The sequence below is a fragment of the Centrocercus urophasianus genome, unplaced genomic scaffold (assembly GCF_019232065.1).
Source record: "Centrocercus urophasianus isolate 14NV4802_14NV808 unplaced genomic scaffold, USGS_Curo_1.0 seq_34, whole genome shotgun sequence".
In the NCBI taxonomy this organism is placed as follows: domain Eukaryota; kingdom Metazoa; phylum Chordata; class Aves; order Galliformes; family Phasianidae; genus Centrocercus; species Centrocercus urophasianus.
The window spans coordinates 7,492,103-7,510,640 of NW_024884911.1; the positions used below are offsets into that span (position 1 = coordinate 7,492,103).

Sequence of the window (18,538 nt, forward strand, 5' to 3'; positions counted from 1 at the left end):
CATTATTTGCCTAAACCCTCTTCTGGTCTGTTTAACATAGGTAATCCTGAAAATAAAATTTCAGTATGTACAACCCCTCATGTTGCTCAACTTACAGCAACAGGTACATGGGAAAACACCGCAGGCTTCACTGTACTGCTCCTGTACTCTGTCTGCCATGCGGTTCCCCAGTTTAGGACATTCAGTGAAAGTAAACTTTCTGCTCTGAAAATACTTAAGAGACTGAAGAAATACCCTTCATAACATCAGTGCTTTGGCTCTTAGCTAACACGCCAGGATCCCTGACAGTAAGCTGTGGGGCTTGAAGCTGTGCAAATGCTCCAGTGCTATCAGCATCTAACAACTCCTTCCCAGTGATGGCACAGAAAGCCAAGAAGATAGCTGCATTATGACACCTGCCCACATGTAAAGATGTATCTAATTTAATTGAACAGAATTGGCCAACAAATAAATAAGAAAACACAGCATCTCTAGCAATAGCAAAGGAAAATATCCAAGAAAGCTGTCTACACATGTATGCTTTATCAAATAAAACATCATTTCCCCAGGGAAAAAACAACAACAACAAAAACAGCTGTTTCTTATTCAGTTACAAAGCATTACTAATGAATAGAAGTTTTGATAGCAAATATGCTTTCTTTGAAATGTGAAAATTTCACCATTATTGCTTCTTCAGACATTTTTTGAGTGCTCATTACGATGAAGAAGAATCAGAGATACAGTGAGTAACACTCAAATCAGCACAGCCACTTCATGAATACCGTGCACACCCAAGGTCAAGTGCAAAGAGAGGCTGACAAAGTGGCCAACGCTTTGGAACCAGGAATTACTGCCAGAAAGTGAAGTCAGCTTAAAAAGGCAAATCTCTTTTGGTGCTAACTGTAAGAAGGCAGCAAAGGAGGAAGCAATTCAAGATACCAACATGTGCAAGGGCACTGTGAAAACTGAATGCAGAAATGACTCCTGTGGAGCATTAGGGAACTTGAGAACACTGAGAACTTCAGCAGTAAAATCATGGCAAGTTCCACTGCAAGCACGGGTAATTGCAATGGCAAGGGGTCCTTCTTAAGATGATTGTATTTGCTAATTAACATATCAAATTCCTCAATCTGATTTTTGACATTCTATTTTACTGGTGTGCTGATAGCAGTAAAAAGCAAAGTGAATGCTTTTGGAAAGGTACCTGTAGTGCCCTTGGATTCCTTTCTTACGTGATTTACCAATCAATGCAAAGTTTAAGAAAATTTATTGAATTCTATGACAAGATAATTTCTGTTTAATTTATTTTGGAATAACCTTTGAGCTCTGCCATCAGGAACTTTCTGTTTTCACTCTGGTGGGTCACTCCTTTTAAAATAAAATAATCAAAGATTTTAACTTCTAACATACAAGTTATTCACAGCATTGGGAAACCTTGCCAAGTGAGATTTCTCCAGTCAGTCCACATGGAGAAAAGAGAAAGGATTTCCTTTAAAAGGCAGAACCTAGGGTCTGCTGAAATGAAATGTAAAACTGTAAGTGGATTTTGGAGAGTGCATACATCTCTAAAGCCTGGGGCACAGGCTCAAGACAGAAGAAAAGAACTGTGCCATTTGATCAGCTTTACAACAGAGTAGCACTACTACACAAGTCTCTCACAGCTTTTATGGAGTGGAAAGCTGCAGTTTTTACTGTACCCAGCTAATCTAAGCTTGTCTGACCAGGTAAAACTCCACTCTCAGATTTAGCATCAAGAGCACTCACTCAAAGATAAATAAAAGAAGTTTTTAGTGGATGTAAAATGAAATAGCAAGCCTCAAACTGCCTAACACAACAAAAGGTCTCTTGTCCCTTTTTAGAAGGCGGAGTAAATCTTTGTGGGTTTGGTAGTGGTGCTTTGTTGTTTTTTCAGCTTAATTCTGAGAATGCAACTTCTCAAGCATGCAAGCTCAACAGCAAAGTTCTAATTTTGTTTGCACCTACAAGGCAAATACCAACTTTATACTCTTATTAAAAACCACACGGAAACAACATTCCCTAAAGCAAACGTAGTGAGAAGATGGATGTAGTGAAGTGTTCGACAGATAATGTGTGAGATTTATCAAGTGCAACTAGATAGTCTTCGAATTAAAAAGTCACCAACAATTACATTCCACTCAGTGCCAAGAGGAATGCATCGAACAATGTTTTCTTTGGCCACTGTTAACAAGAAGGCAGGGAATAGCCTTAAACTGAGAAAAGTTACAGACACTACTTGCAGTACGCTTCTCAGACAAAAAAAAAAAGAAAAAGAAGAAAAAAAAAGAATGGTTTGGCACACGGGGCATGATTTTAAAAAGGCAGGATGTGTTAGAAAGTATGAGAGCCTAAAGATCACCACTGAAGTGACAATACAGAAAAAGGATTCCAAAGGCTTAACTTGTCAAGGAATCTCTTCTGAAACCACGTGCAAAAGTACACATGAAAGTGCTGGAAGAGAGAACTCTAGATGTGGCAGACAGTCAGAGATCCCACTAGGTTTGAGACATCTGGCATCAGTTGAAATCCATCACATTTCATTTGGGGATCAAAGAGTAGTGTTAAGTCTATCACAGGTTGAAACAGCAGATCCTAAACACCCTTTTTATCCCGGCACAAATTAACCCTTCTTCCTTGACCAAAAAACAGCTCCTTTTCATTAAAGATGTCAATCATAGACACTTACTGGCCTATGTACTTTAGAACTGAATTTGATCTAAAATTTCTGTAGAACCATGAACCTTTTTATTATAAATCAGAAGTGCTCCCTGTGAGTAAAATGCCCAAAGTGCTGCAGCACACTACTGCTTCCTTACAGCAAGCACCTCATGCTACAAACGCATCAGTTTGCAAAAACCAAGTCAGAGCCTGACATGATTGCATGCTATCTATGACTACAGTGCCAAATCTGTTTCAGGATTCCCAATGAGCATTTAGACTGATTTAGCTATTGGACAAATAAACACATTAAATGCAGTAGTGCTTGACTCTCCACTGCAGAAATACCGTGGATGATCCTGACCACCAGGCATCCCATAAATGTGACACAAATTAGCAGAAAAGACTCTGGTCCTTTAGCTGGCTGGAATGCCCAATTTTTATTTACAAAATATCCTGCAGTCAGTTTAAACAAATCATTAAGTAGGAGATTGCTCACTATCACTTTATTCTCTGAACACTTGGGCTGGGGGACCAACATAAATGAATTTTAAAACACCCTGAGGTGAAATACGGTCAGGTAAATAACACAAGAACTGTGTGGGTGTGAAGGAAGATCTGTCCCTTCATCAAGCATGTTGATAAACATCTGTGGATGTAACTTAAGGTTTCTATTTCAGATACACACGCAATCCAGAGAACACTGATTCCACAGTGTCTTTTCTCCTATTATTTCAGTGTGGCTGAATCATGATTTCTCTTGAAAAAACAAGCAACAATCATCAACTCATGCAGCTTTTGCAGCAGTTTTCCCTCTCAGAACAGCCTGTGCTTCTCCAGTTACTACCACATAACCTGAGGGTTCCTGCCAGACCTTGATTTTTGAAGTAGGAAATGGCCGTGTGCAGGATTGGTCTCACTCCTAAGATGCGCTCTCTAAACTTTCTGACGGCAACAAAGAAGTGTTCCACTTGTGGAAAACCTCTCCATCCTGTACTTAACTACCTCCTACTTTTTTGATGCCAGGGACCTCGGTTTTCCCAAGGGTGATGCGCTAATTCTTTTTGTATAAGCACTAAAATGTACGTTTCCAAACCAGTCAGCCAGGGCCAAAGGTAATAAAAAGCGATGTGATTTAATTATTTCTGTAACAGTTGTTCAGCAAGTAAAGGAGGTGTGACATGAAGCCCTAATTAAGTAAAATTTGTTTCTGGTCAGTAGGTAAGAGCAGTGAACTCGCTGGACTAAAATGCAGTACTCTTAGCTTTATCTCATTCCACTGGTAGCAATACATTAGTATTATTAGAACCCGACATTATTCATTGTGATCCTTAGCACTGATATCTCACAGAGGTGTGTTACTTGCCAACAAGATTAAAGCTTTGGTAAAATCTTCCAAACAACTTCCTTTAACACATTCATTATCCTTGGAATACACTAAAAGACAGTTGCCTTGGGTTGGCGATGTAGAGGGAAAAGGAGGAAGGAGGGTTGTTCATTTGTTTTGGAGTGTGTTCGCTTTTAAAGATTTATTTATTTTGGCAACATTTACCCTAAGCTAGGTGTGGAGGATGGAACAAAGAATGATACCACATGGGAAATAATTTAAAATGACAGATAAAATTTTAAGTGGTCTAACTTTCTTCAACTAATGTATCAATTAAGCATCTTTTATTTGCCCATCCTTACTTCTATCTCTTTCCCAAAAACCACTTTGAGGATTCCTCTCTCCCTCTGCACATACTCCTCCTGCCATTCATTTTGCTTTTTCCTTCGCTGTACAAAACAGGAATGCTTAGCTGTATTATAGCGGTGCTCCTCAGCCAACATGCTGGGGCCTCTGACTGCGCTTCCCTGAGTGCAACATCCATGAATTCAGATCCTTAATTTTACTACTGCTATGATTAAAAGCAGCAGGCAGCAGACTGAGATGAAACAAGAACAAAGTACTTGTTGCAGAGGAGCAACTCTCAGATAAGAGCACCACATTTATTTAAATACCTTCAGGAAATATACAGAGTAACTCAAATCTGTGGTAAACTCAATCTAGGGCAACAAAATCATACCTTTCCCTTGTTCCTGCACATCTCATTGTAGTTTTTGGAGTTAGATAACACTTTTAGACAGCCATCTAAAGAAGATCCCATCATAACCAGTGAAGTGAAACATGCATCTCCAGAGCAGGATTTGCCTGGTCTCCAGGGTATAGTCAGAAAGTGAATCACATTCTGGAGACTTCTCCTAGCTTATCCATTTCTAACACTGCTGTAAAAACTGCGAGTGAGTTCTGTGAGAGTCTGTGCATGACTTGTTGCCACCTTTGGAGAAACAGAAAGTACCTTACAGCACCAACCATGCCATCACGAAGGTGATAAACTGCACACAGTGCCAGCTGGAGTGCCAGGACTGCTGCGCTTGTGAAGCTGCACAAGTAGAAGCAAGTTCACAGATTTTCTTAGAGGTTATAAACTTTCAAAAACAAATGTAAAAAAAAAAAAAAAAAAAAAAGCAACTGCACATAGGACTACATATGTTTAGCATGACTGTAGTCACAGAAAAATTTCTGTTCTGAGCAGAACTGGAAGAGTTGACAAAAAGCACACACAGAAATAGCTCACTCGGAAAGGCATTAATCCATTCATGTAGATTTGAGAGCTGAAGACACATTACCTCTTTTGTAACATCATAGGATGGCAATTCCCCCAACCTGTGGCAGCATGCCTTCCAGCAACTCCACAGTCGAGGCCCTTTCCATGCCCTCCCCATCTCCATGATCCCCGCTCCCACAGCACAACCCAGAGCCGCACGCTGGGGTGGCACAAGGAAGCCCATGCTGGGAGCACTTTGCTTCCTGCTCAGGATCAACAGAAGGCACAGGCAGTGGAACATTAAGAGTTCGAGTGAAATGCACATTTCTCTGTTCTACAGTTTTGAACTTGAGAACCACTACGCTTTTCTGTCAACAACTTTCTTGCAATAGCACTTTGGAACAAACTTCCTTTGGCAAAGTAACACCAGCGATCCACTGGTGCAGGTTCTAGAGTAAGATTTGGAAGCATTTTACTATTACGCTCCTCATAATTCAAACTCTGTTTTGCGTCTCCCTTTACAGGCTATTGTTGGCCAGATGGAAAATATTAAGGAAAAAGGATTGCAACTAAATCATTCGGCTGTAGTCTGCTGCCAAAAGGCCCCAGGCTAACTACAAGCAGATTTGCAAGCAGGCTCTGCTCCGTTACAATCTGAGATCTGGCACATCCTTTGCCCTGACTAACAGCAGGAGGGCACAGGGCCAGCTGAGAGCAGCTACTGTGCCAAACAGACTGTGCAGGTCTTGCTGCTTGAATGCTTCCACAGAAAGGGAGAATCGATGGGACTCTTTTGTAAACAACTCCCTGTACTTTCTGGCTGCTACTAACTTCAAAAGTGGTATAAATTTATCTCCTACAAGATAAATGCGAATACACAGCTTAGGCTTATTACCAAATCAAGACAGAAATAAACAACAGTGTTAAAGCACAACATCTAAGCTTTCAACTACAAATAATTATGCATAAATACACATATATAATGATGAACACTTTTTCCTCCAACAAACACTAAGAACAGTGAAGAATGACTGAACAGTAGCCAAATAATGTGTTCTTATTAATATTCTTTGCAACCTCTTATTTACAAGAAGGTAATTAAGTTCAATGGTTGGAAAATTTACTCTCAATGCTTATTTCTAAGATACGTATTTCCCAGGGCACTCCTTTTGTTCAGCTCATATATTCAGTTATCAATCAGCAGCACAGGCTTATCTAGGATGTTCAATGAAGAAAAAAAAAAAAAAAGAAAAAAGATATTTTCCTAATACTAACCAACCATCTCAGGCATTCAACATTTCCAGATGTTCCTTCTTTCACAATCTGCCCCTGCTGGAGCACACCAGGTACGGCCTTCCAGAAGGGACAGGGCTGTGCGTGTATCAAGGAAGCAGACTGGTTGGCTTTTATACTTCACAGTATTTAATATTAAAAAAAATCCTGCAATAAAGATCAAACCTCAAACTCGATGGATACAAATCAGAGCTGTTTGCAGTGAGGGAAACGCACATTTCAAACACCATCGTCATCCAGTCTCATGCAATAAGCATTGGCAGGAGGCCTTCACATCCCTATTTCAACCACGGGGCAGAGCAATGAGGGTGTGCATGGCAAGGCAGAAGAGAAGCCAGAAATGGAAATACTGGATCTCTCAATTCATTGAAAAGTACCATAACCAGTGTCCTTCCTTTATGTAGAAGGACCTCAAACTCTTTCGGAACATCTGTCATTACAGAAAAATCCAGACTTCAGCACTTGCAGAATTCTGTCTTCCTCAATCTTTTTCTTATTTTCATTAGTATCACATATGACAGCACAACTTGCCATTACTGCTAAAGGTCTCAGTGAAAATCAATAATACTGAAATGTACACAAAAATTAAAGGGAGAAGAGTTGAAATGGCTGGACGAAGAGAGTATGTTTTCAGATGGGTTTATTTTGCCACTATGAAGAACAACAGAAACCCAGTATAACACAGTAAAGCACACTGTGGCATGCTAAAAACAACGAAACCTAGAAACACCTTACTGCAAAAGTCTGTCCATTTCTGGCAAGGCATACAAGGAGCTTGCCACTTTTATCTGCGTGGTTTAGCAGGGTTCTACTGTATTTAAATTTCAACAAAAATATTTAAACCAATTCAACCGTACTTCAAAATTTCAAGCTCAGCGAGCAAAGCTTTTAACAGATCCACTGACACCATAATAAAAACTCTAAAGCTTTTCACTGAGTGTCACTTTACAAATTCCCTATTGACTTATTATTTATCAAGTACATCTAGTTGAAAACAAGAAATTATTATTTAGGAGTTCAGTGGAATCGACTCATTTCAACGTCGGTCTTAAAACATCAACAAAATGCACTTCTACAGCTACCATTGTGATGTTGCATGCAATTTCAAGGACAAGAAATAAGAGGAAATACTGTACACACCTTATACCTTAATAGAAAAGAAAATGCAATCCACATGTAGAATCAACAGGATTCTTTAAGTCTCCTCTTGGTTTGTGACACCAAGCGCTTTAGGAAATGCTCACATACAGAACTGTTTGTACACAACTCACATATCTGCACACAGACGTAGCAGCCGGCACATCCTTACGAAATACACACCCACACGATATTAATTTTGAGTAATTATTACGAATAACAACAATAAGAGGACCAATGAGAGCTATTACAAACTTCTATTGGAGATTTTTAGCAACGGGACATAAAAAATGCATTATTAAATGCTTTTCCCTGTTTAAGACTATTTTAGTAAGCATATTTTATTCAGCATCGCAGGTATTATCATTTTAGAAAGCTAAAATAACTCTAGAGACACTTCATAAAGTTTTTTAAAAGAACAAGAAAAGATATTAAGGCTACCATGAAGGCTGCCATTCAGACCTGAGAAACAGCCTGTGATGTAGCAGGGATGAAAATGAAAGCAAATAAGCAGATATAATTAAAAAATGTTATTCCCCCTATTCCTCCTAGCTACATTTTAAAATAGCTCATCTCTATCTTCTAAGATTGGTAAGGAAAATGAGAAAAAAATTACAGGAAGTTTATAAAACCATACTGAAAACCATATCAGAAAAGAAACACAAAGCAGATAGCTGAATTTAATTGATGTCAAGCTCTCCTTCTACTAGGTTCATCACATTTCCGTACATATGCTGACAAGTAACTGAAAATAAAAACCAGTGTTTGCTTAAGCAAATCAGTGGGGGTAAAAACCCTGAACTTTTAAGATGTAAACTGTTTTATAAACACGTCAAGTTAAAGCAAAATGCCTGCAACAACTGCAGACCCTCTGCAACCCTGCACACCACATTCATGGAATTCTCACATTTTCTAAGCCACTTTAGATCCATTGCCTCTCAAACACAGAAGAGGAAGTCTAACTGTTTTCCTACAGTTCTAGCCTGTAACTCCTGGGAAGGAAGGTGGGACCTGAGCAACAAGTCTTGCTTGCCTTTTTCTCTATAAGGTTCACGCAAAGAAACTGAGAAAGAATCCTCAACTCTTACAATAAATGGATGTGTTCAGTTCACAGCCAAAAGGAAATTTAAAAAAAAAAAAAAAAAAAAAAAAATCCATGAAGAAGGCAGACAGAGGCTCAATAACAACATTTTTATTAGGTACAATTTTCTTGTACTGCTGAATCAGAGGGATCCAATTTCTCATGACTTATACATGCACTTTTTGTGGCCTCTGCCAACGTGTAATGGAATCAGTTTGCTATTTGCTTTCATCTCTGAAGCATTTTAAGAAGTACAGGGATTCCAGGGTCGATACAGAACAAAGACCAAATAGACTGTCCAAAAAGTGTCTCGTATCATTTGCAGCCATTACCAAACACGTTTTTGGAAGGCTTAGAAGTATTGTACAGACGGATATGGAAGTAAAACACTGATTTTCTGTATTGTCATTTTATTTAATACATAACTGTGGTAAATCCTTATAAGACTGGACCTTCTTTTTTTCTTATTTATTTATGTAGGGACACTTTTTTCCATGTCCATGCAGAAATCTTAACAGCAAAACCGGCGAGGGAAAGAAGTGAGGATAAGTAAAATAAAAAAATAAAAGCAAACATCTCTGCTCTGGGCTTATCTACAGTCACTGCTTGCAGCCTGGGTCTTGTAATTACAGCTTTGAAACTAGCAAAATAAATACTTCCTCTGGCCCTAAACGGTTAACAACTCATTTCTGCAGCTGCACAGTACTTCTGCAGTCATAGATAGTACTGCGATTGCTGAGGACTGTGACTTTTCCCCCTAAGTTTAATATGGTTCAAAATACACTAAACTAAACAAAAGCTATACCAAATTAAATATAATCACAAGAATTGCTGACTGGAGTCACTGATGGTTATAGAACAAATCCTGGCAGTCCTGTGCCACGTTGCTCTCCATGCAAACCCCCTTCCCAATCTTCCAGTTCATTCCAACATACTCAAAATACAGTCCCAGTTGCCTATATATGCAGAGGTGACAAGGGCAAAAAACAGGAAAACCAGTGACAGCAAAGTACTTTTTTTGAAACCAATGCCTACAAAAACATAACCAGGTTACAGATCCGTGACTGTAGAACACGAATTCAGTGATGATGCACACTGAGGAGAGGGGGCCAAGATCTTATGCCTTCAGTAGAAAAGGAGGTCTGCCAGGGGAAAGCACTTTCCAATTTCATCCATTACCCCACTTCTCCATGCTAAGACAACAACTAATACTGGTGTACGTAGTCCTGTCCTTGACAGAAATGAGGTTGATTCACATTTTTTTTATCATTTCTTTAAAGAACAAAAGAAACACCGTGAAAGCTATTCCAAGAGACATCAACCTTATGAAGTTGCTCTTGCACAAAATCAACCCTTTAAGAAATACTTCAACCAAAACTGTAGTATTTGGGTGGTTAAACATCACAGGTTGTTCAAGGGGTATTGAACCAACATGATTTTAACCTGCAGAAGAGAAAAAGCTTTAAGACTCATTGTAAATCAATTAAGTACTTCTAATCCCAGTTTAACAACCAGCTGCTCTGTGATTCTTCACAAAGATAATGCTTTCTGCATACTTCTATTTTACTTGCAATTAAGCAAAATTTGAATTCTCCCTCTTGCATCCTTTTTGTACCTATCTATACCTAATGATGAGAATATCAGCAACATAACTTACTCATGTGAAACAACATTCTACTTCAAAAATATAACTGAAGCCAAGTGAGTTGTGGCACAGAAGACCACATAAGGAATCACATCATGAAATCATCTCAGGATGCACAAAATCCACCTAAGTGGAAAAATTTGTAAAGAAGTAAGTGGATAAGGCAGAGGACTTGTAAACTCAACTCTTCATAGTGGGGTAATTACATTTTTAAGTACAATAACACCAGGGAAAAAAAAAGAAAAAGGACAACATAAAGGACAATCAGAATTATAAAAATCCAAGTGTCCTTTTCTATTCCCCCCTCCCTCCGCCCCCAAAGCATAAATTTCTGGTCTTACCCGTGGAGGGGAAAAATTCTACAAGAGAACAGGACAATTCTTTCATAATTTATACATATATATATATATAATTATTTTTTTTTCCCCAATCTCTTTCCCCAAGATAATTGAAAGATGTGAAATAGAAGTAGCATAACAGATTTGGGATACTTTTTCTTTAGATTAGAAGCTATCACAACAGAAGTGCGTTACATTTTGGAGGCACATACACAAACAGTGGTATACAGGCCCTTAAAGCTGTTTGTCCCCTATGCATCAATGCCCTGCCAGTTGGCAAGCCTGAGCCAGGAAGCTGTCAATTCCAATCAAGTTTAGGCGATGCAGTCCTATTAAAGAAGTCTTGCTGGTTAAGGGGCGTCCACTGTTTCCAAAGCATGGGAAGAAAAAAAAAGGGGGGGAGGGGGAGGGGAAGAGAGGGGCTTGAAGGAAAAAAGGGCTCTGCTTTCCTGCTTTCCTTAGATTTGAGCTGGCAACTTTCACTGACTAGAGTTTTCAAGGAGCTATGAATGAGCTTAACAAAGGAGTTCTGTGGCTAGTTTCTGGCTGAAATCCATGTCAACAGTTTTTAAGGTCACAGGTCACACTAACTAACATTTATTCCCAGCAGACCCTGCTCTAAACACAAGCTGTAAGTAGTACAAATTTGGAATTTTTCTGTAATCCCTTGAGATATTCCTGATCCTTCCACATGTTTCTGCTCAATTAAAAACAATTCTCACTTTGCACCACAAGAGAGGCCCCTGCTCAGAAATCTTATTCTATCCTAAGAATAAATGGACAAAGACCGCAATCAAAGGAAAGGAAAGGGGGGAGGAGAGGAACTCACAACAAATCACACCAAAAACCTCAAATAACTCCATACAGAATCACATTCAGTTAGTTACATTTTCTGCCATCTGCCACAAACTATTATAGATCCATTTCTTTTTATCTTAGAAAAAGAGTGGTGCAGAGCTTAACTATTTTGGCTGAAAGGGATTTCCACACCAACGTTTCTGCATTTCACTTCAGAAGAATGATTTTTTTTTGGTACAAAAGGCTGAATACCCACTGAAAACTTCAAATCTAAATCTGAGTTCCACATGGGTATAGCACATTCTTACACCAGTAACTGGCCAGTAAGTTGATGAACCAAGGGAAATCTATACAAGGTTTTACCTTATTTTTTTAACTTTAACAGAACATGAAGCAATATAAAAGCCATAAGCTTAAGTTATTAGCACCCTTTCAAGCAATTATAAGTAGGTGCTATAGCTAACAGCTTAACAGAAAAAATAGAAATTCTACTAGTTAATTAAAAAAAAAACACAACCACAAGGTTCCTATCGTAATGATAGGAATGAGAGAATTCTTGCTCACAATTCCATCGGTTGACTTCCAGCACACACGAGCCTCTGGGCCAGCACAGCCTCTCCAGCAGCACGCACCTCCCTCGTGGTGTCAAAGCAGTAATTATCACCATCTCATTCACGCACCCATGACCATGTCCTCCCCTCAGAATGTTTCATTATTATTGCTGCAACCCTTTCAGACAGAAAGGCAAAACCCAGCACGTAGGCAGGCAGCGTCTGACCGAGAAGTGATCCTGTATGGCCCGGCAGTACTTACCTAACACCTTCCAGAGCTGCTTTTATGTTATCTGAAGCAAAGAAACATTTCAAATTAAATACGGGATTAAATTGAGCAAAATCACATTTGTGTAGAAATGGCAGTTAAAACAGCAACATCACCTGCTTAGAGCTGCCAGAGCTCTATGGAGTTCAGCTTCTGTGGGAGTGGAGCACTACAGCAGATGTTCTGTCTGCTTTGCAATTCAAGAATGAATAAAGTACAATGCTTTCGTGACATCCCAGAAAATACATTTAAACGTAATCAGTAAAGTGCAAAAGTTTACAGATTTTGGTACTGTACATAGCAGTAATCCAGTCTGCATTAACAATTTAGTTGTGTTCTTACACAGCCTAGTAAAATTCTTCAGATACATAAAAACCAAGTTCAAAAATCTTTTGAAAACTATAAAACTGTCAGTTTTGTAAAGATTCTGCAGTAAGGGTAAAAAAAAAAAAAAATAGGTTGAGTTATCAATATTTTACGTATTCTTAAAGCAGAACTTGCTCTTCCAGAGCTGCCAGGAGCCAGAGTCTACAACACGTTCAAAAAAAACTTCAGCTGCAATGAAAACTTACATGTATTTTTAATTAATACCTTTCTCAGAGGGAAAATAAATACATAAAAAAATAAAATTCCACTCTTCAACCTCTCCCAAGAATTTAAGCTTCACACACTTAGCAGCAGCTTCATAGCTTTATAATACATTGTCTTCATACATCTTCAGATCATTCAAAACACTGTAAGAAACATACTTAGAAACAGTGTAAGTACTAACTGACATGCTCGTAACACCTGTAGCTCTGAGGTTTTCACTCTGCCACCCCAGAAGCAAACCATAACCAAAAGCGTTCCTCAACCTAATCTTCAAGAAACCAGACTGTGAAATGAAGCACAGCACTTCTTTTGGTACACTTACTAACACAAATTGCTTTCCATACTGTTTTCCGACCAAAACAACACTCAAATCCATCAGTGTCTGTGCAGCTAGAGTTCTAGAGGTAGAAGTTAGCTGAAGGCACGAAGCCTGCTGAGCATCAGCACCCACAACACAACGAACAAGCCGGCTTCAGCAGAACTCTGCACAGAGGGTTGCTAGAAATTTGAAGAGATCAACCAGCAAGGAGACTAAAGGCAATGATGAAATTAAAATTAAGTGTCAACACGCAAATCCTTAGGAATCAGAAGGTATCTGTATACTTAAAGAATACAAGAAAGCAGAAGGTTATGGAACTATATTTTCTTTCAAGAACAAATTGTGTACATCTTTGACACCATTGAGGTTAATGAAACTTTTTCACCCTATGAAAGAGCATTTCATCTACACACACACAAAACTTTAAAAACATGAGAAACACGAGCATACCAATTCCAGAACAGAAGTTGGGACATGCCTGATAACAGTGTTAAAAGGATGCCCCCGAATTGTATGAGAAGCAGAGTATGGAATTGTCTCTATGACTTTTTTTTTTTTGTAATAGAACACTACAACTCATCACTGAATTCAGAACTATTTGTACCACTCACCCTCAAAAGCCCATCACAAATCTGATGCACAGTTACACTAAAGCAAATCTATAAAGACAAATCAAAGAAAAAACACATAAAACCAAAACAACAGCAAAACCCACAAAAACAACAAAAAAGTTTCAGCACCTTAATGCACATCTACAAGGATTTATTTGAGCCAAAATCCTGAAGTCCTTAAAAGGCACCTTAAAAAGAAGAACTCTTTAGGTACTGAAATCTTCTTACGATATTAAAATCAGATTATAACTCAGGATTTCACAGCTTTGACACTAGCTCTCAACACTCCATGCATTCACCATTTGGAAAGGAAAAATATTAAAAAGCACATCTTAAAGTTTTCTAATACATTGCACTGCAAAAGGCAGTACAAAGTACCAATTTGACCAAAACATTTTGATGTGTGGTGGATGAGCTTCTGGGCTTTTTTAATTCACTTCACCTTTTAGAGCCTCAAAAAACCCACCAGACCATCTGTGACAATTGTTCTGTGCTTTTGTTCGCCCTCTGCTGTCTGAAATGCAGAAAGTAACCGTCATACACACAGCTGTGCAACTCAGGATTCAAGCAGTATCAGATCACTGCAGTTTTGTTTTTAGCTAAAAATCAAGGGGGGGGGGGGAAGAGAAAAATGAATATGAGAGATAGTCGATGGCTCTACGTTAAAGGAAAACCCCAGAACACCTAAACAATGCAGGTTCTCAACTTACCAACCAGCTATTTCCAGAAATTTGCATGTTGATATCCATGCAGAAACAAAAGAGATTACAGAAATATATAAATATTAGGAAAAAATATGTTGGCATTTCTTGCAACAATTATGAAAGCTATCTTGAAAGCAGATTATTAAAGATTAGCAGTTAAAATAGCCAAAGGACTTACAGTGTAAAACTGAATTGGCTTTCTGCTGGCCACAGGAGCAACATCCATGACGACAACATTGCTGCTATTGAACTCCTAGGAGTGCCTTACTGTACTCTGCACACACACAAAGAAGTGTCTGGATCACTTCACATCTCAAGGTCAGGGCTACGACTTATGGCACTCTGAGAACTGTCACAGCTTTCAACTGTTTCCAAAGTTCTGCTGACGTTTTTTTAAAGCACAAGCTGAATGAAAACAATTTCCTTTTTCTGTTCCTCTTCTATGATGAACCAAAACACTAGCCATTTTCCACCTCCAAACCCTTTTGCCATGCCCAGATACACCAAACCTGTCACTGATAAACAGCTGAATGTTATCTCCAATAACAAACAATATTGCTTAATTCTTATTTTGTCACTGAGCACAGCAAGGAATACCTGAAGCTTGCAGACATCCAGTTTTCCACTGAGTATCTACCGGAGACGCAGCTTGTACAATTCTAACAGAATGCTGCCAGCAATCTCCAACAAAGTACACTGAGGCAATGTAATACTTTTAACTCAGGAACAGTTTAGAAGGAAAATTGAGCAGACTAGTTCAAAAGTGCTGAAGCAGGCAGGAAGCTTCAAGTAGAGGAGTCAAAAAAGTTTTCAAGACTCTTGGTGAGGATCGCATGCATTTGCTGGGCTTAGCGCTCAGAGTCCACTGGTTACGCAGCAACTGCTGGTGGTGAGAAAGGTCTGCCTAGACTTAAATGGTGCAGGTGTAAATGCAATCATTTTGTCAGCAGAAAAAAAACAGAGTGGAAACCACACACACTCCCACACTTTAAACAACCTGTAATTTAAAAATACACCAAGAAGCATTCTTTTCATCTTCACTCGCTTTTACCATAAAATTCTCACTTGCTTCAGCATATTTTGATGCACCCATTCACAGCAGCATCCTTATGAATTAAAGTAACTCTGTTATTAAAACTAAATTATTAGAATTGTATAATCCTAATTATTTCTAATTTCATTCATGAAGGACACCAAGAAGATTCACATTAACAATGGCTGCTGCAGTTCTGGGAACAGAGAGAGTAAATCCATACGATGCTTATTTATACTCTTCATTATCCTACAAAACTTACATTCATTTGCATTAAAGACGATCTTTCATTTTCTCATTAGTCCACAGGAGAATGAGACAACAGGAATGAAGCTGAATCCCAATTCACCTACTGCTGTTCCTGCATTGGTTTGGCTGCTTCTTTCAGTTGGTTCAGTTTTTAATTTTTATTTCTTTATGTTAGGTATGATTCGAAGCAGAAGGCATTTAGCTACAACATAACTCCACCATTTCTTCTTGGCACTCACTCAACATAAGGGAGCTGACAGCAAAGAACTCTTATCCAGGAGAGATCAAGAATGGACTCATACTAATCGTTTAGACTCATTTCTTAAACTGTGTCTACCCTTTTATTCATCATTAATCAAGAAAAGTTACTCTATGTAACCAGGCACTCCCCACACAAGCGAATCAGTTCCCTGTCTGCATAGAGGAACTAGGAAAATACCTCTGTCTTCCATATCTGGTTCACACTGCTGGACTGCCATCGCCGTAGCTTTTAATGGTTGAAAATACTGAAGAGAGGATGGAATGAAAGAAACTGCTGACAAAGCACCCGTCATCCCTCCTCCCACACAGATAATCAGTAATTTTGGTAGGCTTCACACTATTTTTTCCAAATGCTAGACTTCAGCAATGAAGGTCTAGTTAGCAGATCCCTGCTGCCAGTGTAATGCTGCAGTACAGGACAGTGAACAGTCGATATCTTTACAAGTCACGAGCCAACACAAGCTGCACAAATGTACTCATGTTAAATTACACACAACAATCAACCTATTTCACAGCATTGCTGGATTCAACTCAATAAAGGCAGAAATGTCCTTGCACTGGACAGCTTCTCTTACATTTTGCAACACCGTCTCCAAAATACTCCAGGAGTCGTATTCAATAAGAAGGTCCCGTTCTGCCATGTGCCACATGCAAAACTCATACGCCAAGGACAAGTTCCTCTCTTTCTTACACTAGATTCTCCCATGTGAAGAACAAACCAGAAACAACTGAGACAGATGTTTACAATCACTGAGAACAGGGTCCTCATTCCTGACTGCTTCAACACCATCCAGTCACCCAGCTGGCTCTTCACACAGCTAAATCTCAACTCTCTTTGTCTAGGACACTGCGCCAAAACATGAAGAAGAAGACGACGGATGGATAAAAAAACCAATAAATAAAAACAAAGGCAGGGTAGCAGGTAGAAATCTTTATTTCCATAGAATTTTTAATGGAACTAACATATGGATAGATATGAAACCTTATTGTACCTGCATCAATTCTTGTGAAAAATGTAAATAAAAATCACAGACTATTTCAACATGCCCATAGGTGATCATAAAAGCTGGGCTAGAACTTCTTAGTCTATACTACACAAAATGCATTGCTCCCACCTTCAGCCATCCATCTGTATATGGCAAACACTACGAAACCCTCAGCAGGACAACATAAAGCTCATACACACAAACTTTCAGAACACAGACAGCATCAGCACTGAAGACATTTCCTCCGCTACCAGCAGATGCATCGTTAATAAAACTTGCATATACAAATGTCCACAAAATGTCTTACCAAGATCAGTTCTGACAGCAAAAGATAACGTCATTATGCAATCTCATAACAAATTACTGCAAAGAAACATTGATTTTTTTTTTCCTCTGTATCATTAATTCAAGAAAATGGACTACAAACAAATATAATTATCTACAGAAGAACTCAAAGTGCAAGACATCTTGCAGCACTTCTGCAAAAGAGCAGTGACTTTGGACTAGATAGGAAAGTAATTTTGAACAGCTGGAAATTATAATTACAGTGTAACAATGCAAAGTCAAAACACTGTTTCCCTGTCCGCCAAAAGCTAAACCACAGACTTACCTTAAGATACAGAAGCAGCTTTTGGCCCCAGAAGATAAGCGACAGAACCCAAACCTCTGTTTGCTGTCAATGTCTGTAAGGACAAATGTAAAGTTCTGTCCAACTTGGCTAACTGCATGGCTGAAAATAAAGAGAATAAAAAGGAAAAACTTAATGCTGAGCTAACTTCAAGTCAAAGGTATCCACCAATCCAAGTACGCAAGTCCCATAGCATTTCCTCTTTTACTAGAAGGTTGTGTTTTTGTTGTTGTTTTTCCCTCCAAGAAATCAAATCAGAAAATATATATCCTCTGAAAACTTAAATATGCAAGTGGCTTTAGTGTGGGATGATACTAAACAATGCATTTATCTTTAAACAAAAAAGGATAAACCATTTTCAAAGCAGTACATACAGCACAAACAAAACCCTTGTTCTGTCATGCAGGCAAAATATTATTCTTCATTTGAAAATCGGTTTACTCTAACAGCAAGACAATGCTTCATAAATAACATGCTGAGCTTATCTGACACTCAGATATTGACTTACTGAAGTCTTATATCTATCTACCAATTCTGTAAGTATGCTGTGTAGACCATTCCTCAGTGACCAGCAACTCTGCCCATGCCGGAGGACTCTCCTTTACTCTAGCAGCTTTGCAATCAGTTAAAGGAAAGAACATACTATGTGCAAAGGAGGAAAAGATAACTGGGATCAAAAGCATACTGCACTAGAGCCAGCTATGACTGTAGGCATGATTTTTTAAGACTTTAAAACAATTTTTCCAAGTCATCTGCCTCATCTGTAGGATCTAAAAGGCTCTTCAAGAGCAGCACAAAATGA

The 18,538-nt window shown here is 38.8% G+C and overlaps 1 protein-coding gene across 10 annotated transcripts in view; it reads right to left on the reverse strand.

The window, feature by feature from the left end:
- The window catches only part of DENND1A (DENN domain containing 1A), a 172,560-nt gene that overhangs the window by 108,163 nt on the left and 45,859 nt on the right, over nucleotides 1-18,538 (reverse strand). For 9 of the 10 annotated variants that reach the window (XM_042830877.1, XM_042830874.1, XM_042830875.1 and 6 more), the window contains exon 5: nucleotides 17,719-17,838. In XM_042830877.1, the coding sequence (XP_042686811.1) occupies nucleotides 17,719-17,838 (120 nt within the window). Of the gene's footprint in view, nucleotides 1-14,757; nucleotides 14,832-17,718; nucleotides 17,839-18,538 lie in introns of those variants that run through there. The other variant, XM_042830878.1, reaches the window with a different exon arrangement.